The sequence below is a fragment of the Syngnathus acus genome, chromosome 21, assembly GCF_901709675.1.
Source record: "Syngnathus acus chromosome 21, fSynAcu1.2, whole genome shotgun sequence".
Lineage (NCBI taxonomy): Eukaryota > Metazoa > Chordata > Actinopteri > Syngnathiformes > Syngnathidae > Syngnathus > Syngnathus acus.
Window position 1 is genome coordinate 7,352,168 of NC_051105.1, and position 21,525 is coordinate 7,373,692.

At 41.7% G+C, this 21,525-nt stretch overlaps 2 protein-coding genes across 2 annotated transcripts in view; one reads left to right on the forward strand and one right to left on the reverse strand.

The window, feature by feature from the left end:
* Positions 1–4,740: 4,740 nt before the first annotated feature.
* LOC119139858 (FAST kinase domain-containing protein 5, mitochondrial) overlaps positions 4,741–21,525 on the reverse strand; it is a 112,821-nt gene continuing 96,036 nt past the window's right edge. Inside the window, exons 7-8 of the transcript XR_005101466.1 lie at positions 20,949–21,078; positions 4,741–8,080 (exon numbers count right to left, since the gene is read on the reverse strand). The gene's annotated coding sequence lies outside the window, so the exon portion shown is untranslated. The remainder of the gene's footprint in view (positions 8,081–20,948; positions 21,079–21,525) is intronic.
* pcdh8 (protocadherin 8) lies at positions 8,738–12,945 on the forward strand. The gene is made up of 4 exons (XM_037280892.1): positions 8,738–11,204; positions 11,281–11,351; positions 11,574–11,707; positions 12,304–12,945. The coding sequence occupies exons 1-4, from the start codon at positions 8,859–8,861 to the stop codon at positions 12,636–12,638; spliced, it is 2,886 nt and encodes a 961-aa protein (XP_037136787.1). The 5' UTR covers positions 8,738–8,858; the 3' UTR covers positions 12,639–12,945.

Consider the following 21,525-nt stretch of genomic DNA (forward strand, 5'->3'; position numbering starts at 1 on the left):
CTGTTTGACCTGTGACGTCACTCGGACACTCTATTAGGTACACCACCATTTTCAAGTGTACCTAATAACAGGCCACTTTATTAGGGCAATATCATGGGCAAAGGTCACAGGTGTCAAGCTCTAGTCCTCGGGGCCGCGTTCCAATATGTTTTCCAAGTTACCCTCGTTACGTGCACCTGCGTGAAAAGTTTTAGCTCCTGCAGAACGTGAAAATGAACAAAACTTTTCACGCAGGTGTGTTTAACGAGGGTAACTTGGAAATCATATTGGAACGCGGCCCCTCGAGGACTGGAGGTCGACACCCCTGGTTTAAGTGAAAAGTACCACACCCGCCCTCACCCCCACTTTCTGATTGGCTGTTTGACCTGTGACATCACTCGGACACTCTATTAGGTACACCACCATTTTCAAGTGTACCTAATAACAGGCCACTTTATTAGGGCAATATCATGGGCAAAGGTCACAGGTGTCAAGCTCTAGTCCTCGGGGACGCGTTCCAATATGTTTTCAAAGTTACCCTCGTTAAGTGCACCTGCGTGAAAAGTTTTAGCTCCTGCAGAACGTGAAAATGAACAAAACTTTTCACGCAGGTGTGTTTAACGAGGGTAACTTGGAAAACATATTGGAACGCGGCCCCGAGGACTAGAGCTTGACACCTGTGACCTTTGCCCATGATATTGCCCTAATAAAGTGGCCTGTTATTAGGTACGAAGTAAAAAAAAAAAAAAAAAGAATAAATAAATAAGAAAGTGTAGCAAACGATTCGGTGAACGATTCTTTTGAACAAATCTTTTGAGTGAACCAATTCTAAAAATGCAGTTCACTGAAGAACTGGAATGCACATAACTAGTACAAAAGAGTACAGATGGCTAAGGTTTGACAGGTCGAAATAGTCAACTGGTTAGTGACACGGTCTCTCGCTCGGTAAGAACCTGGTTCGATCCCAGATGTGACCACATACTTACATGTACTTTTAGAATTCGAACCTCGCTTTGTATAAGTGGACGCACATGCAAACAATTCATTTTTCATTCATTTGTTTTTGTTTTTTTACCTCATGTAGTGTACCTATTGAAGTGTCCATGAGGTGTACCTAATCACAGGCCACTTCATTAGGGAAAAAGCTTAAGTGAAAGTGAAAAGCAGTTAACCAAATGTCAGATTTTCATGTTTTAATTGGCGAATATAAAAACAAGGAATAAAACACCAGACAAATTATAACAAATGTTTATTAAAATAATAATAATAATAACAATAATAATAATACAAGTACATTTCAAACCAGCAATCTAATGTGAAATTGCAGTAGATATATTGGATAACAATATATAGGCATATATATATATATATATATATATGCATACACGTTATTTAAAAACTACGATAAGTGTTATAAAATAAAGATTACCCAAAGAGAAGCATAATCTCCCCGTTGTTGCATAACGGCGCATCGCTTCATGCAATAAAGTTAGCCGTTAGCTTGGAGAAAACGTGCATAAAAGAAGTGGTGTTTCAGTGAGTGGTTCTTTTTTTCCTTGGCAAATCGTAAAGCTACATTCTGGCTTACATAGTTCACGCCAGGAGGGAGACGCAACACGTTCACTGACTGATCCGTTGATGCACGAGAAGGAAGGCAGTTCACCCATTGACTCGTTCGCGAACGGGAAAGTCAGGATTCGTTCCCTCACTGATCTGTTCTCCGCGACGAACTGGACATGCAAATCACTCACTCACTGATTCGTTGGTTGGTGAACGGTAAATGCAATTCACGACTCGTTCGTAAACAGGAAGTTACGTCACTTTCTTCTTCGTTTTGTTTTACGGCGAGGTGGCACCAGCTTCATTGTGCATTACCGACACCTACTGGCTGAAGTCATATGAACTGAAAAAAGAACGAATCACTTTAGGAAGTGATTCGTTCACTCTCATTCACTGAAACGTATTGTTCCTTTGAACGAATCGTTCACTCACGAGCCAACACTACCGGGGAGACAATAACGTGTCGTGGCAAAATGACAACAGCCTTGCGTCAACTCAAATGTCCCATTAAATTTCAGATGACTGATGCAAAGAAAGTTGATATTTCAAGTTTAAATACCTGTTTAAAGGGGACTTATTAAAAGGAGCTCAGTGTTTGTTGTAAATGTTTAGTTGTATACAACAAAGGCAAGTTCATTATTTATTTTTATTTTTTAAATCTTTTTTTCAAGGCAGCATCGTTTAATTTGAGTTAAAAAAGAAAAACAATCGCTGAAAATTAATTGTTTAAACTAAGAGGCAAAATAAAATGACTTCCATGTACTAATCAGTTGTCGCATTTTTTTACTTTTGGAGAATTATCAACACCTTTGTCATGGTTGTTACTTTTCATTTGGAAATGGACCCTAAATTGTCCCGCGTGCGTTCAATAAATGTTCAAAAGCATCACTTCAAGCACTAAGGTAAAGAAAGGAAGTATTTGAAGAGGTTGGGGAGGGGGGGTTGTAATTCAACAGGAAGCCAAAACAATTAGGCCTAATAACATCAAGACTGCAATGTGATTTATTTGCCCCTAAAAGCCATTTAAGAGCATATTGTGACACAATGTTAAGTGTGATTAGGACCAGTATGTTAAGCATTTGGCTTCGTGGATGAGCTCGGGGCTGGGTGGGGGTGGAGGTGTCGGGGGTCTTATCTGGTCCTGTAGCACCGCAGGAGGTGCCAAACGCAACAGGGACCACTAGCTCGTCTGAGCGTTTTGCACCTCGGCAGCTGCTGCCCCCTCCCTTGCTTCTTCCAACCTCTCGTCTCACCTCACCCAGGACCGGCAGCAAGCGCGGGATAATCTCGTTTTATCTGCCTTTCAGACACCCCAAACCGCTGAGATTAAACGCTCGGCATGACCCCGGCAGTGACATGTACACCCCCAGTTTAGTCGAGCATTCCGGGTCAAAGTGAGACGCTGAAATTGATAAGTGGGTGACCCGAAAGGACCGCTGCAAGTTTGCTGCCTCTGCAGAGACAAAAATCTAAATTGAATAAACGCTGGCAATGTGTGCGTGTGCACACCGAGCTGTCTTCAAGGTTGCAGCGATGCCGTTGTTAGATATTCAGCTGCAGGCTGAATGTTTCAATGCCAGAATATTTGATTAAAAAGGTGAGGTGGTCCTAAGAGCTCACAATCAAGATGGAATGTTCATGCGCAAAGATTTGAATACTGCAGCATCAGTAGGAAGTTGAATCAACAGCTTGTGACATCATGCAGCGATGATGCCTTTGAGAGTAAATGTAAAACCATCTTATGGGTGGAAATGGCTTCATCTACATCCGTAACAGCAGCATGTTCAGTCTCTTTATGCGTATGCAAATGATGCTACACAGCACTCTGATATAGTCTTCAAGAGCAGCGATAATACTTTGTGCTTTTTCATATTTTGTTTTTGCATTTAGTGTGAGTCAGCGCTTGAATTTAGTAGGAAGCAGTACCAAAATTGAAAAGATACATAAAGTCTTAATATGAAGTTAACAAGTTTGCTATCAATTAGATAGCAAGCCACAGATTTAATGAACATTATTTTCACTTATCAAAATTAAGATAGATTGTTCTGTTGATTTTATTCTTAATATAATTATTATTATTGAGAGTGCTTTTAACCCTTGTGAGCCAATTAATCGTGTGAAAAGTCAGATGTAATGACACCTTTGTAATAAGCCTTCATTTAACACGTAATTAAAGTACTTGATCACAGTAGGGGAAGTGAAACTGCTACTTCACACAAAACTTGTTCTGTTGATTAATTGTATAACAAAGTGATTCTGCTGTGCATATGACAAACTTATTCAAGCCTAATAAAAGTAAATAAAACACAATTTCACATTGTTTCATAAAAGAGAAATGGGTCCAAGTCTTCTCAGGGAACATTGAATTTTTTAAAATCATATTTCGTATATTTAACGAGTTTTTCAATGCAACCATAAGCCCAAATATGTCAAACGCTCCCAGCTTGCATGCTGAATACTGGAACAGTTTAAATGTGAGGAAAAGCCACCATCATAGAAAATTACACATATTTTATCTAAAATTATCCCGGAATCTGGGCAGGAAAACAAAACTAGGGTGACAATTTGTCAGCAGTAGGTGCGACATGTGGGACACACTCCAAAAGGTGGGCTTTTGAGACATTTGCTCCCTGTGGCATATGCCAGGATTACTGCTTCCACTGTCAACAAATGCTTTCCCTCCCTCGTTGTCTGCTTGCTTGGTGACTGAGTGGGTGGCTGAGCCGGATTTGAAGGTCGCACTATTGGCCTTCAAAAACAAGAAGAAACTGACAGGCTAAATCATAACCCACCCATCCCAATTATTATGACTGTCAAAGCAGTATTTTTTTTTCTTTAATTAAAATCACCCCTGTAAAAGAACAGATGGGCCAAGCTCTTCATCCGCCATAATGTTCTTACTGTCACCACACATGCATCTTAATGGAGCCGTGATCTGCATTAATCACATGACTTAAAGTGGCAAACAGGTATCACTCCTTTGTTAGCCTGGCTTTGTTTGCCGTCAGACCTCTGGTGACCTTGTTGTGATGCACTGCTCGGGAATAAACACTCTCGATGTAAGCTTCTGGTTTTAATCAGGATGCCGTTGCCCAAATGAAACAGTTAATTTAACACATAACATGTAATTGCACATTGCACAAATTAACCTTTTATACTGCACAATATAAAATATGTACTACAGGTAAACCGCTACTTGTCTTTTTTTTGGGTGACTAGATTTAGCATTGCCATGGCACACTGCAAAAAATGGCAAAACGCACAAAAATGGTAACTTACCCGGTTGTGTCTCAGCTTTGGATGATGCAATATTTTCCTCCACAGTTTCCACCTGGCTGCAGAGATTCAGTATTTTCTGGCTTCCCCCACGTTTTTAAAATAGGAATCACCTCTGGACACTGCAGTACTGTATTGATGTCCACAGTCTCCATTTTGCTGCATTGGCCTGTTTTCCTTGCTGGGCTCAGTTTTGAAGCACATCAGAGGTGAGACAAAAAAAAAATATGGTAAACATTGACTTACCCTCCTTGAATAAAATTTGAAACAATAAACCAAAACACACATGCTAATGTTGACTTTCCATGCTGTTTTGATTTTGTTCGGTATTTTCACCCAGGCTCCAAAGGGATGTTGTGGTCCATTTTCATGCCGCCCCCAGTATCCTATTTAATGAAATTCAAAATGCCAAAAAATAAACCCACATGCCAATGTTATCTTCAAATGTCTTAGCACTAAATACACTACACAAACTTCCGTTTATAGGATTAACAAAAATAAAGAATTACAATTCAGGGGGGGGGGAGGGGGTCTTCTGATTGTTTTTAATCTACTGTACAGCTGCTGTTGTTTTGGCACCTTTGCCACATTGATTTGCACGTGAGACGTATGATCAGATTAAAATGTGAATCCTCTTACTGGCAAACAACTAATTTGGCTAATAATTCTGTATTAGTCACAGAATCATCATAGCCATCAAATCCTGGATTTTCAAGAAGCAGTCAATGGGGAGCTGTAGCACGGAAAAGCTCCACGTGTCTGGTAAAGAGGCACAGGAGTAACTTACATGCTTTTTTTTTTTTTTACAGCTGTGGCTCCGGGTTCATACATTCATTCAGACCTCATTTAGAGAAAGAGGGAGGCAAATGTAAAATTAACTGAGATCGAAGAAAATGAGTAGGCATTAGGGATCATGTCATTTCCTGTGATGTGTACGTGCAAAGTCTTGAGTGGGGCGCTTAATAATGCCATTACCAACATAATCATGCAACTTTGCTTGATTTAAAACAACAATGTGCAGTAATATGACCTTCAGCTTTTTGCTGCTTTGTAATAAGGAGAACGGCACAAACTAATTTAAGTGTAAAATATCAGTGGGTCAGCCCGGACACGTTTTGTGTTGCTGTCTTTGCCTTGTCATCAAACACCAATTGTTATTATTATTTTTTATTTAATACATTATGTTATGATGAATACAAACCTCATTCATGTAGAGGCCTCAGTGCTAATGTAGAGGTGGCGTTTTAGTGCTAATGAATAATAAACTAATCATCCAATTTCACTTAAATGTTCCAAAAGTATCTATATACAGTATTTATGGCAAATTTCTTTATATTTTTGATACATCTTGTATGATGGGGTGCTAATTTTTCTAACGTACAATAACACTGGGCTGAACATTTTTGTTTGTTTTGATAAATAAAGAAATAAATATAAAAATCAAGTCAAATAAATATTTTTTTAATTGAAAAAATAAAGAAAGAAATAAATACATGCAATCTTTTTGCTGTTGTAGTTGTTAGCAATACACATCATTCATGGTGTAATATTGTTAGCGCTAAAAAAAAAGCTTCTAAATGTTCTTTTTACGATTATAACATTGGTGGATTTTGTTATGGATGAAAAAAAAAAACTAATTTGTTGCAGTGAATTCATACCTTATCACAGTAAAAATGATTTACTTGAAGCATGCCGACTTCCATCCACCATCGATTGTTGTATTTAGTACCTTTCATTCTACCATTCAACAGCTGTTTTCCGTTGAAATGACATCGAAATAACAATAAAAGCAGTTTATAGTCAATACATCCACATCAGATCAGCGTCGTTTTTAAAAAAACGAGCAAGAAATGTGTCCTTTTTGCACATTATCTGAGGGAAGTAAATTTGATTTTCACAATCAGCTTGCATAGTACCCATCACCTGCATCTTCACCCTGTCTTAGCACCTCTCACCTCACTATCACGACCATCCCTGTGCCGTCTGTTTCTCCCCCTTTCTTTATTGTGTGCTTTTTAACACCTTGCTACCCCATCGGGGGCGGCTCAGACAGATTTAACGCAAACATTTGCAGAGGCGTCAAGGGCCCTTTGAAGGGCCGAGGATGCTTTTTAATCAGCGAGGGCTAATCAACCATATGCTTGACAAAAGTCTGCTTGACTCATGTTCTTTTGCGCGTTGACGTGTGTGTGTGTGTGTTGGCTTTTTATTCTCTTATCACCCTTGAAAAAAAAAAAACCCAAAAAACACCCCAACCTGTTTTTGAGAACTATTGCTTGAATTAAATGTTGATTTATTAAATTGCAGATTAATTACAGGCCAATTAGCGTGATGTGTATCCCCGCAACAACACGGCGCAAACGGCACTTTTGAGGTCTGAAGAGCTGCATTAATATTCCTCCCCTGCTATTTGAAAGAGGAAGACAAAGGCACATTCTTGCTCATCCTTTATATTACCCTCACACTCTGTTTGCACAGAATGATATGAGTCGCAGAGAGCTTGAACTCTATGAATGTCAAGAAGTGGATTTCTTCTCGTGAGCATCGGCGATGATACAAAGCTGCATTTTAATGTGGAAACCTTAACTTTCCTCTTTAGTTAATCGCCGAACTAAGCTTTTTAAAGCCACTTTGCTTTTGATTCATGAGTACGCGTTGGATTATTGAAGTCTATTGATTACTGCTGAGGCCGTCGTTGGTTTTTAGTGGTGAGCACGCACTGCGTTGCTTGATGATATGCAGGGGAGCTGGTAAATTACTAGTTTTAAATAATGGAACACAGCAGAACGGTGCCAAATACTGTCAGCTTAGTAGTAAACACGAAGCCAAATCATCTTCTACTAAAATGATGACAGAAGATTCAATCAATAATTCAATGACTAATTAATATTTGCATGAGATATGATGAGAATTGCAAGAACTATACTTATTGGGTGGACTTTGAAAAGAGCTTTTAATAGACGAGGGAAAAGATGGATGTGCTAACAGCCATCACAACTTGAGGTTAACTTTGAAGGTTCTACTCAATTTCTTGTGTCAGATTGTGGTTATAATGTCTGAGATGCTGGGCCCATTTAACCACCCACCCAATATGCTATCTGGCTCAACAAAGGTTTATAGCAGTCAAAAAGCTGTCATGCAGTTGTACTTTTACATCAGATAATTGTTGATTTGACCTGAAAGCTTCTTTGGCAGCCTCCGCTCCCTTTGGGTGGACCGCTGCCAGGCCATCAACGGATGGGTCAGTGCACATTTGCATAGCAGCCTATGAAAACACACACACACACACACACACACACACACACACACACACACACACACACACACACACACACACACACACACACACACACACACACACACACACACACACACACACACACGCGCAAAACAATAACGATGAGAGCATGTTTTCTGTTCATGTTCAACAGCATAATAGAATTTCAGTGTATCTGGAATCTCTACATTTGTTGGACACCTGCAGATATAATGGTAAAGCAGTAATCAATACTTTTGCATTCATGAAAGCTACTCATTTGACAACATGTTTATTGTTGTGTTGTGATGTGGAATTGCACTGCATTACACACAGATGTTTGTATTTCACTTCCCTGAATAAGGTAGATGAGAAGGTCAAATTATTAGAAACGGCTCTTAGTGTGACTTATGGCTACAAGTTGCTGCACTAATACTTCTTTTTAAATTAATACTTTGTACATCAGTAGAAGAAAACTGAGTAAGAAAAATTGATGGTTGTAATAATGAAAAATAGTAAACAATTACAGGACTACTTTTGGAATGATAAGGTGCCAAAAGTTAAACATTTGCCTTTCAAATGGTAAGCAGCAGTTCGTCATAAGCCAAAAGTGCCCCCTTTTGGTGGCGTGTGGTGTCAGGCCATTGGTGGATGGGTCAGCTCATTTACATACGGCCCAGTTTATAGCCTGCCTGTAAGTGTGAAGCATGCACTTACTCACAAAGCTGAGGTCTGCTCAGGTCATTTGTGATTTACATGAGTAGAACTTCTTTTGTTTTTTAACAAGATGGCAAGCCTTGCTCACTGCTGCTTCGTGCTGGCTTTAATTATTTACAAGGTCCAGTGCACGACAACAAGATACTTCACCTACGAGGAGGACGCACCTGGGACAGAAATAGGCAACTTATCCCGAGACTTGAAAATCGACCCCGCCGAAGGCCATGACACGTCCTTTCGCTTCATGCAGGAAAACAACTTCTCGGTAGTGTACATGCGGGAGGCCGACGGGCTCTTGTGCGTGGCTGAGTTCATCGACCGCGAGCTGCTGTGTCCTCGCACCCAGCGGTGCTTTGTCACCTTTGACGTGGTGGCTCTCTCCAATGAAAAGTTTCAGCTCATCCACGTTGAGATTGAAGTGCGGGACATAAACGACCATGCCCCTGCATTTGCCCGCAATGAGAGCACTCTGGAAATCTTGGAGAATTTGCCACTGGACTCTCGTTTCCCGTTACCTATTGCTGTTGACCCGGATGTGGGTGAAAACTACATCCAGAGCTACAACATCTCCCCCAGCAGCCACTTTGCCGTGGAGGCGCATGAGCGGGAGGATGGTGTCAAGTTTGCCGAGCTGGTTCTGGTGAGGGAGCTGGACCGGGAGATGGAGGACTCCTACCTGGTGGAGGTAACCGCAACTGATGGAGGCGTGCCCAACAGATCAGGCTCCACGACGGTTCGCATCAAGGTGCTGGACTTCAATGACAACGGGCCCATTTTTGAGCATGGCTCGCTGAAGGTGGAGCTTAACGAGGACGCTCCGGTGGGCCACCGTGTGGTGCGGGTGCACGCCTTCGACCCTGACGAGGGCGTCAACGGCGAGGTGATGTACGCCTTTGACGGTATCTCGGCAGAAGCCGCCCGCGTCTTCCACATTGACCCGCACACCGGCGACGTGACGCTGAGGGCCCGTGTGGACTTTGAGAGGCGTCGATCCTACGAGCTGCGTGTCAAGGCCTCCGACCTGGGCGCCGAGCCTGCGTCCTCCAGTTGCAAGGTGTCAATTGACGTGGTGGACGTGAACGACAACGCGCCTGAGATCAACATCAAGCCCATGACCGCCAGTGCAGACGACGTGGCGTACATCACAGAGGCTGCAGCCGCAGAGAGCTTTGTGGCCCTCATCAGCACCTCGGACCTGGACTCTGGCTCTAACGGCTACGTGCGAGTCAGCCTTCTCGGCCACGAAGACTTCACCTTGCAGCAAGCCTACGGGGAGACCTTCATGATAGTCACCACCGCCACTCTGGACCGGGAGAGGATCCCTGAGTATAACCTGACTATTGTTGCTGAAGATTTGGGCAGCCCCCCTTTTAAAACAGTGCGGCAGTACACCATCAGGGTCACCGATGAGAACGACAACGCACCTCTGTTCAGTAAGTCGGCGTATGAAGTCTCAATCATAGAAAACAACATTCCAGGTTCTTACGTCACCACAGTAGTGGCCCGCGATCTTGACCTGGGCAAAAATGCAAAAGTCTCCTACAAGCTTCTGGAGTCTGACGTGCAAGGCGGGTCGCTGGTTTCCACCTTCGTGTCTGTAGATTCCCAAACGGGCTCTTTGTACACAGCCAGGTCCTTTGACTATGAGAGCATCCATGAAGTCGAGCTGGTCATCCAAGCGGAAGACAAAGGGTCCCCCTCATTGTCGAGCACGTCGACAATTAAAATCCGAGTGGTGGACCAGAATGACAACTACCCGTATTTCACCTTCCCCGTGTTGTTTAACGACTCCGCCGATATCCCGCTGCCCTTGAACGCCCCCGCTTCCTATCTGGCTCTGCGCCTCTCTGCCGAAGACACAGATGACGGCGTGAACGCCGAGCTGTCCTACCACATGTTACAAGGCGACCGCAAATTATTCAGTGTGGACAAGGACACCGGGGAGATCACCCTCAAACAATGGCTGAAGGCCCAAATCGGGGACATCCTGGAACTGGTCGTGGTTGTGAGCGACCGCGGCCGTTCGCCACTCTCCAGCAGCGCCACCGTGCGCTTCGTGGTCACTGACACGGATCCCGACAAGGACCGAGCCGTGGTGGTCTTGCGTTCAAGCGATGAAGAAGGCATCGTGGCGGGCTTGGATGGCTCGCTGGTGGTCATCATCTTGCTAAGCGGCGGGTGCGCTCTGCTGCTGGTGGCCATCGTGGCCGTGGTGGTCACGTGCAAAGTGGGCCGCGGCCGCTCAGGGCCGTCTAAAAGGGAAGGCCGCCACAATTTGTTTGACAGCAGGCCGCCCCCCGGGTCCACCCATGGTAACATATACACTGGCTCGAGAGGCTTCTTCCTGGAAAGGACCTCCTCGAGTTTGGATGACTCCTGCTCGTATGAGGAGAGAAGCAACGACTCAGAATCAAAGGTGTCTTTTTCACTTCTTTAACACAATCTGTACTTTTCTCGTATCTAAAAGTAACTTTATTTGTTTTTTTCTTTAGGTGTTCATTCCCTCAAAGCACTTCCAGCCGTCATCTATATGGCAAGCTGACAAGTATTGTTTGCAAGTGAGGTAAGTGTCACCCAAAGTTGCAGGAACCACTTTGTTCTTGCTACATGGATCTCTCAAACAAACCATCCCGCTAGAAGGATTTTCTTTCGGCTCCGACGCACTAACCCAAAACTCCTTCTCCATGTGTGCAATTAGGTTATCGGAGGTTATATTAGGGAGGGATCAATAATCAAGCGAATGTGTTGCACTGGTGGCTCACGGTGACCCTGTGCTGATTTGCAGTGGCACGACCAACACTGACCAGCTGAGCGTGAAGGACAGCGGCAAAGGGGACAGCGACTTCAATGACTCGGACTCGGACGTCAGCGGAGACGCTGGCAAGAGGAGCTTCAGCACCTTTCACCCAAGACTTAAAAGTAACTCTTTTTTTTACCACTATGTAATATTTGACAGAAGAGCTATGTATTTAGATATACGACAAGAAAAAATGTCTAGCCTAGTGAACCACTCAATCAAGTTATTATAATGTATATGTATATAAGAAGTAAGTTAAAATTTGTATTACAGTGTTTTGCAGTCTGCATCAGTGTAGAACTTTACTGCATCATACTAATTGATTGATTGATTGATTGATATCTTGACTAAGAACTGTTTCTAAAATGTCAACCCTCTTACATCGCTAAAATGGTAACAATTTAAAGCCAAGTGAGACAACTATGTAATCACACTTTAACAGCAATAACAGAGACGCAAGTCATTACAATACTACAAAGTGCAATTGTAAGATGAATTAATCCTTGCAATTTTATACTGGTGTAATTAATATGGGCCAAATATAGACACTTACTGGGAAATACAGTACAATTAATAGTCCTAAAAAGTAATCATTATTATCTCTTCAAAAGATTATTGGATCTCATTAGAGTAAGTGTCCCCAATGAACCGTTGGGTTATTGTGAAACACACGCATGTAAGAGCCAAACGAATCCTTATTTCTTTCACTCGTCTTTAGGTTCGTCCAGCACCGCTAACAGCTTAGCGGGGGATTGCCAAGGCACCTACTGTGCGATACCGCAGCAGTGCTTCAGGAACCCCAGAGACTTGGCGTATGCCGTCGGCTTCTCCCCGGAAATCCTCTTCAATGATCTGAACGGCTACACCCACGCCTGGAAGGAGTCTGGCTATGCGACCAATCCCAAGAAACCTCATAGTGGCGGTGTGCAGAACTACACGGGTAGAACGGGAACCCTTCCACTTTACCTGTCTCAGGTGCAGAATGACCCTAAACTCCACAAGCCAAATATTGTAACCGTGGCAACGGAATCAGAGGTAGCGACTATGTTTTGAGTTTTAACCTCACGTGAACTTTGAGTACTTGTAAAAATTTGCTCAGTGTTTATTAGCATTTGCTGATGTGTATTTGTATATATTTTTTAGTGCGCCTTTCCCAATAAATGTGTGATTGTCAAAAAAAACTCTTGGAGCTTCATTCATGTACTTGTAAATTCTCATTAAGAGTTACATCAGAATCAATATATGTTTAATGATGTGCTTTTACGATACGTCACATAGATCCAGTAGCTGTCCTTGTTTAATACGCTGAGACATGTTCCTCTGAATCTTTTCTCCTAAAACTGCAAGCCAAAAATAAAAATACTATATTGAAAAAATAGCTTCTGAACATGGATACAGGGTGTTTCATGAGTTTCCAAACCATTTTAAATTCTATTATATGCTCTACAAAAACAATTTACAATTTACATGACCACCAATGTTTGGACAACACATTACAATGCGTGTCCTCCTCCGCAGCACAGCTGGAGTTCTTTGTAAAGGTGTTGGTGATACATTTCTTGAGATAATTTCTGCTTTCTATCATTCCTATCCTGATCCACTATCACCTTCAAAGGCCTCAAAAGATAAAAATCAAGTGGGCTGAGATCACTCCACAGGACTTGCACCGACCAATCCAAAGATCTGGTAACTGCATATAAATATAACAATAAACGTGTATAATATAAATATATCAAACGGATGGTGCCCCATTTGCATTCTCATTTAGCACGGACTGGAAACAAGTCATTTCATATTGGCTTTAAAAAAATTATATAGTTCAATTGCCTCAAAAAAATATATATACTATATCGTCCAATTATTCTGTCGCTGCATATAATTCACCTTTCTTCGTCATACTGTCGCGTCATTACACAAGGACACAAACTGAAATGTGTTTGTTTTCAAAATAATGGTAGTCACGTAGATCATAAAAAAATGCTTTTTATAAAACTATGTTTATGAAAAATCTCGATTGGAAATTCATAGGACAGCCTGTACAATATGAATAAACATTCACTCATGCCAGATTAATCTAACAATGGCAAATCACAAATATGTAGAATAATTCAAATTAATCCTACCTCATATCAAATTCAAACTGAACCCTGAGTGATTGAAATGAATGAAAATGGCACTAATCTGTTCTAGACCACCCCCAACAAAAATCAAATGATAACGTTCATATAAAGAAAGAAGACCGTGGCAATTAATTTGCTTTTATATGAGTCATTTTTCCAAGCAGATCAATAACATTGGCCTGTGATTACGTTTGTGTCTGTCTGCTTGTATTGCTGCACCATTTGTGTTAAATTGTTTAAAGGTTCGCAATATCTGTTTTTGTGGCAGTTTTTGCTCCAAACCAAAAACTAACTTGTGAAATTTATAATTTGGGGCACTTGGGGGTCAACGCAGTTGCATCTCTGGAATTTTCCATAATTATTCTTTCCTGATTGGCTACAAAATGTGCTTCTTATGCCTCATAATGAAGCACTCGGGGTCCAATTTAAATTCTGACTTAAGGTACCAAATATGGTTCCTTGCTTCATCAGAGATAATGATGGTTTATATTTGTCTGTCCCGCCTGCACAATGTCCTGCTCTGTTCACCAAATCATTAAGAAAAGAGTGGAATTGAATCGAGGAACGTCAATTACGTTTCACTTGTCAAACCCGAGCAAATTCCCTTTTTCGGATGAAACTCCTGCTGGAGTTTGCTAACATGCAGAACTCTTGTCCCAGTTGGATTTGACACGATCAAGACGGCAGTCAGTGATGATCAGATGGAAAATCTCATGCTGCTCCATTACCCGGGAGACGGCCTTTGAAGACTCCCAGGTTACTCGGCTGAGCGTCTTGCATGCAAACGAGGGCGGGGAAGCACAAGAAGGAGCCATTATATGCCAGAGGTACAAAAAAAAAAAAAAAAAGAAAAAGCTGCAGGCTGCTGTCACTCTTGCTTGCCATCTTTTATGTCATTTACATTTGTGTATACAACTAGGAGGCTGACGCCGCCATGGAGGGCAAAAGTGTAACGCAGAGCTGTGGGTGTGTTGACGTGGCTCTTTGATTTACGCAAGTGAGCAGCCGAGAATAACAACATATAACGTGCGTAAAAAGTGGCAGACTTTAATCGTAAGGAATCTTCAATCTTAATTTCCCACTTTATTTATTTTATAGATTTTATTTTGACTTTAACAAAAATCCAAACAATATGACATTGCTGTGTTAACGTTTGGACTTTTTTGCGTAAAATTCAAATTTTTCAAAACATTTTTGTAAATTATATCACAACTTGGTTCATTTAAGGTCGACTCCTATCAAAAGTGGGACTTCTCGAACAAACATTTTTGTGTCAGTTTAAGACAGTCTTCAAATCTGCCTTTGAAAAAAAAAAAAAACATTTTTTTGTGCAATAATCGGCTGAATTAATTTTTTTCTTGTATAACTACAACTGTTACTCATGTAGGAATCGCTTTTTGTACTCATCTGTCGGATGTCATTAGACTGCTCAGGTGTACCTAATGTTACGTCTGGTGAGTGCACGTATAGGCGATTTAAAGATGGTTTTGAAAACCCACAGAGTGTGTGAGCGTGTACTGTCCTCATTATCTTTAAAGGTCACTTCCAAAAGCCGCCTGCAAGGATAACGAGCATCAGACAACCATCGTCACAAATGACATGATAGCTATCTGAGGGCCACTCCAGAGGAGATAATCATCCCCAAAAGTGCTGCCAAGGACCTAAAACTGACGACACATTCAACCATTTTGCTTCTTTGGATATGAGTGGGTGCGGGAGGATGGCGAGGAAGAGGGGGGGGGGGGGGGTACTGAAATGGGCAGTGAGTTGCCTTTCATTGGTATAAGCATAAATAAGCAAGAAGAAGCTGCTCTTCTATCTTTTGATAGCAGTGATAAAAGCTCGGATGGAGAGGATTAGTTGCCTTTTTTGGTGTGTGCATGAGGCTCTAAACAAAGCTCCCACGCATCAAGGCAATATGCTTCATGGAAATATATCTTCAGCGTATATATTTTACATCTCCTTCTGCGCTTCCAGCATGCAAAGTTTCTCAGTTATTAACTCATCCAGGCTTTGAAGGTGTATTCAGGGCACATTTATATGAAAAAAAAAATGGCAGGCAATAAGAAAGGAGGTCAAATTTGTGCCCTCGGTGACGTGCGGTCATCTGACAGATAGCCGATTTAACACAGAGGGAAAAATGCATTTATCAATCAATACAATGCGCTAGCTTTCATTATACACTCCTTGTAGGTCAAATAGTAGTGCACTGACCTGTCAAAATGAGCCACGGGGTTGCGTTCATCAACACTTTTGCTATGAAATGTGTGTGGTTTTTTTGTGTGTGTAACCAAGTGCACCTCGCATGAGACAGTTTGGGTACGAGTTGCCGTTTCACGTCGATAAGACTCCATTCATAACCAATTGTCGCCATTTTGTTGTCACAACAGATGCAGCCACTTAAAAACCTGGAGTCTTTATCTTTGTATGGAACGCCAAGGTTTTTATGCCCAGACTGAGTGCTGTTGAAAATTAAAAAGACACCATTTGTTCCAATGCGACTTCTTTAGTGTAAGTGAATATAAAAATGATACTCTGTCTGCTTTACTCATTTTTTCTACTCGACAAAACTCATTTGTCGGAATGTCGTCATTTAGAATAAAGTCCGATCAACATATGGCACAGTTGTGCGAACAAAATGGGTTAGGGTAACGCAGCTGTCTGATGGTGATTTTGCAAATATGCTCAATTTGTGCGCAAAGTACAAACGTTCCTACGCATGTATTAGTAAATGAGGCTCATTGTATGTAATGACTTTCCTCGACCCATGCACCACCTCTCGACAAAGTTTCTCAGAAACTGTTTAGTACTAATCAGCCGCTAACTGGCTACATCCTACTGTTTACTGTTTTACATCAAAGACTGCAGTGGAAAAAAAGTCATTAAAACAAAAAAGTTCAAACTTTTCCACAGTACTGTATGCACGCTTGGTAGGAGTTAAGGAGCGTGCACAACCTCCGCAGTGCTTAAACACGCACGCTCTCGATCACCTGACCCGAGGCAATCATCCTTCCAAGGCAGAGCAAACGTCCTAAATGAAACAGCAAGTCATTATTTAGTGCTGTGTGGCTCAGCAGCTTTGCTAAGCCTCGTACACAGACTGCCAAGTGAGAGGGAAACAGGTATCTGGGCTCTCCACGGCGGCGTTGCCGGGCAACCGGCACACAGATACCACTGGTCAAGAGACACTCGTGTGGCATCACCTCTCTTAACGGCACACGGTGACATTTGTGCTCCTCACTTTTTATAACAAATTTGCCAAGCGGTGACTTGTGTCACAGTGACTTGATTGTCTGCCTGTATTGCGTTGTTCCTTTTCACTGAGAAAAATAAATCTGAGCTAAATTTGCAGTGACAGAGCAAATATTTGCATTTCTCAAATGTCACTTGAAAACATAATATTTTTTATGCCTCTACTAAAATCCTGTTCAGTATCCATCTATCCATCCATATATCCATCCATATATCCATCCATATGCCCATCCATCCATCCATCCATCCATCCATCCATCCATCCATCCATCCATCCATCCATCCATCCATCCATCCATCCATCCATCCATCCATCCATCCATCCATCCATCCACTATTTAGTTATTGATCCAGATAGCTTGCTAGTTAAACTAACATTTCCAGATCAGCTGAATTTACAGTAGTTGCTTCACCTCACTACTATTTTTTTTTTCATTAGCAAATCAGAACTTTGATGTCACATAGCTTAGTGTCTAACACTTTATATAGCTTAGGTTTACAAACAATGCACAGAGCATGACATCCAAAGCAGAATCTGCATCAAACATTTTGCCTTTAAAAAAATAATAACAGACATAACTGACTACTAATGTGGTATTTTTTCATTTTACAATGGTGTAGAACCGCATGGCATTATAATAAACACTATATCAAAGATGTTGTCTTTATCATTTGCACGCATGTATGTATCAAGTATGCAGGGAGAACACAGTAATTTACATTAGGTATGGAATACTTTTATGTTTGCCATGTCCTTGCAGTCACATAATGACCAAAAGAATAAACTAGGAAGTGGAAAGAATAAAAAACAAAATTACTTTTGATTATGAAACTGTCTATAATTAAAGCTTTCAAAACGCACGGTTGCAGCCACGACACACAGCTATTTTTAAATAATTACTAGGAGCATTAGTGGATTTTATAAATGACACAAACTGGGCCACAGAAGTGAAAATGTCAGCATTCATTAATTATGAATTCTCCAGGTGATTTAAAGGGAAGCTGTACGCAAAATAAATAAATAAAATACAAATTGTGCAAATATGCCCTTTGAAAAATCAATCTACATTCATGAACTGTTTAGACTTGGCTGCAGGATAGAAATGCTACTGAACAAAGACTTTTATCACAGGTGAGAAAGCTTCAGCTCTTTTACCGCTAGGGGGCAACGTTTTGCTGTGAGTCCCCCTCCTCTTTCACCCCCCCCACACACACACTAGCACAGCAGAAAGAAAGCACCTCAACTCACACTTTCAGAATGCAATTTGAAGAATGTGATCAAAGAAACTAAATAGCAATTTATAGAGCATTTCATTATAGTTCATTAGAAAGAGGACATTTCTCGTTCTCTCCTGTAGAGAAGAGTCATTTCATGAGCTCTTGCTATTACGCAGGGTCACTTTATTTTTTTTAATGGAGTTCTGTTAAACGTCCCCCCCACGTTCCTACGTGCTTGCTATTTCAAACGAAGCTTGCTATTGTGCTGCAAGTTCTCCACACGACCTACCTCATCCTAAGTGCTAAAAGCGTCTGGATGGTAGAAACTAGGTTTCGATTTCGGAAAGCTTTTGGGATCTGTGGCACTCCTTGGGTGCCTTGCATTCATCTGTCCATCCTCGTTCTATAGTGCTTGTCCTCATTAGGGTTGCGGTTGAAGTGGAGCCTATCCCAGGTGAATATGGGTGAAAGGCGCGTTATAAAATGGATTGCCTTAGGGACATTAGTGTGCCATGAGAGATTGTCAAGCGAATCCAATTTTATTTAATTAGTCGAAAAATAATTTGTTGACGAAGAATAAATATCCTTATTTGATTATCTATGCCGGCAACCTATAATGACAGGCAAAATAATTAACGGTACACAATTCAAACTTTTTTTTATTCTGGGGAAACTTAACTTCTGGGCCACCGTAGTTAGTGTAGTTGGGTTTACAAAATGGAGCATAAATCTTTACACTACCCACAAAAAAATTAAGTACATGCTGCTTCCGCGGTTGTGCATCAAAGTTGGGCAAACCCCCAGTAGGGACCAGAACGGGGTGGCTTTGGTACATATTTACACAAGTGATTGTCAAAATCTGGGTTCACGCCTGCCGCATGAGAACGCTAAGAGCGCATGGCTCCTCTCTTTTCAATTTTCTTGGTGAGAAATTTTGTGTACACAACAGATGGTTTGTTAGTGTTGTGTGATTGTTTTTCTTATTTGTCTTTTTTTGTCCGTGCGCAATGTAACAGCAATGTTGATAATTGGCATTTCTTTACGGTATTGTGCAGCACTTTTGTGTTCATTTTTTTCTGCGATTGTCAAACTTGGGAGCCCACAAATCAAATATTTTGCTGTCAGACTCTACGTTTGCTTGTCTCTCAAGTGTACTTAAGTGACCATGAGAATTCTGGTTCAGCGTAGTGGCACGGTCTCTGAAACCACATGATTATTTGTTTTTCTTTCTAGAAAGCATAGCGCACAGAAATAATGTTTTGATGTCAGAAAACATCCACACTCTTCCATTTGTTGTCCACCGCATGACCTTTCCCATAATGTGTTGTTGTTGTTTGACGACAGATGACGCATTTGGGGTGCAACATCAACAAATTACGCAGACTTCTGCAGTGGATCTTTTTTTTTCTTTTTAATGAAAAAATGTCTGAGAAGGAAGAAATATTACCCCAGCCCAAATTGCAAAGGCCTCATAGCTGGCCGTGACCAAAAGGGACTCCTAAACTGGTAGGGGCAAGAAGAGGGGAGCTGAGTGGAGCAGCTGCCAAACTAAAACTTAAATTTGTCACACGGACAATAATCACAGACATTTTGTTTTTCACATTTGACTCGTTGCTGAAGAGCAGTAGCAGTATGGCGTGCTGAGTGCCAAATGTGGAACCCATTGAGTGTTAATGGACAATAAGGTTTTCGTTGTCTCTGTGCAAAGACAATAAAAATGAATCTAATCTAGAGTGTGGGTGTATAATTTCATATTTGGGTTCACTTTGGACGTGTAGATAAGTACTAGTACTTGCAGGCCCGTATCATCGATGACTATAAATATTTGGTCAAAAAATACTTTTTTTGATTCAAAGACAGATTGACTTCGGTGAACTCAAGTTGACTTTGCTGTTTAACTGAAACCATCCAGGTGCTTTCAAACTGTTGCTGATATTCAAAACAAATCAAAAAGACAACAATATTCTCCGTTAGTGAAATGCTAAAAGTGAGACGAACAATTCTTAGACACAAAGCCTTTACAACTTGAAGAGTAAGTCCACTTGAACTGTTGAACCGTTGCATTCAAGCTAGCAATGGTGTCCGCGCTTATTATGCCCGAAGGTCATATCGTAGGCTTGAAGTGCTCGGGCGATAAGCGAAAGCCTTGTACCACGAATGATGGGCACTCAGAGAAGTTCTTTGTCGCTTGCAGTGCACAAATAGAAAAGTGAGATTAAATGCGTTAGTTATTTTAAACCCTCTTTTCTTACGTGATTAATTAATCGACATTAACGTACAATAATTGGCCGCATGTACCCTTGCATTCCTTCCTTATCACCGACAAGCTAACCCAAGCTCACGGCCGAAGCAAATTAATATTTTCTCTTCCCATTTTTTTTTTTGTTGCTGTTGCAATTAATCATATTCATGAGGCGTGAGACACTGCCGCCGCCTAATACACATTCCTTTCCTATTGAGCTTATTTACAATGGTGGCCAGCAAAAGAAAAAAAACAAAAAGAAAAAAAAAGAATGAGATAATTCAAGATGATCTGTTATTACGACATCAACAACAACACAGGACGTCTGCATGGGCGAGCGGGCGTGTCGCTTTTGAGCATTACATCAGCAGGGGCAAGGGAGACACGGAATAAAAAAACATAATAAATATAAATGACCCCGGCCCGTCCCCTGCTTTAAGAGTTCTTTGTTATTTGCGGGCTGCGTGAAGCAATGAATGCATCACTAATGAATTTAGTTCATCAGGGTGGTCTGCATCGTTTGACCCCTACCTCGTCTGTGACTTCACGCGGGAGCGTTTGGCTCCAGATGATGATCAATTGGGGCGGAGGGAAGAAGCCCGCCCGTTGTCTACCGATCTCCTTGGCGAAGGCGCCTGCCAAATGAAGCCGCGTCCTTATCCTATATATGGAAAGAGCAAATTAGAAAGGGAGGGCGAGACGGCGAGGCCAGCGAGAAGGCGAGCGCGGGATAATAAGTTGCATCAATCAGTCTAAATGGCTTGCTTATGTAATTAGCTAACAATGTTTTGTTTCTCCAGTTCCCCGAAGTTATTAGTGGATCACAGTTAACCTTGAAGTAATTGGAGAGGCCTGCGCCGATGTGGGCCCGCGCCGATCCGTTTGCCACTGACACGCCATTCCTCTTCTGTGGGTGACTTCCCTCCTCTTTCATGTCGCTACAGTATTTAGGAATTAGTTCCTGTCACTTTACTGTACAGCCTAATGCTAATTGCTGCTGAGATATGTGGGTTAGTCACATCCCACTAGGTGGCATCCCGTCGTCCTCACTTCCTTCCTCCCTGGCATTAACATGACTGAGGATTGTCAAAGCTAATAACACGCTGTT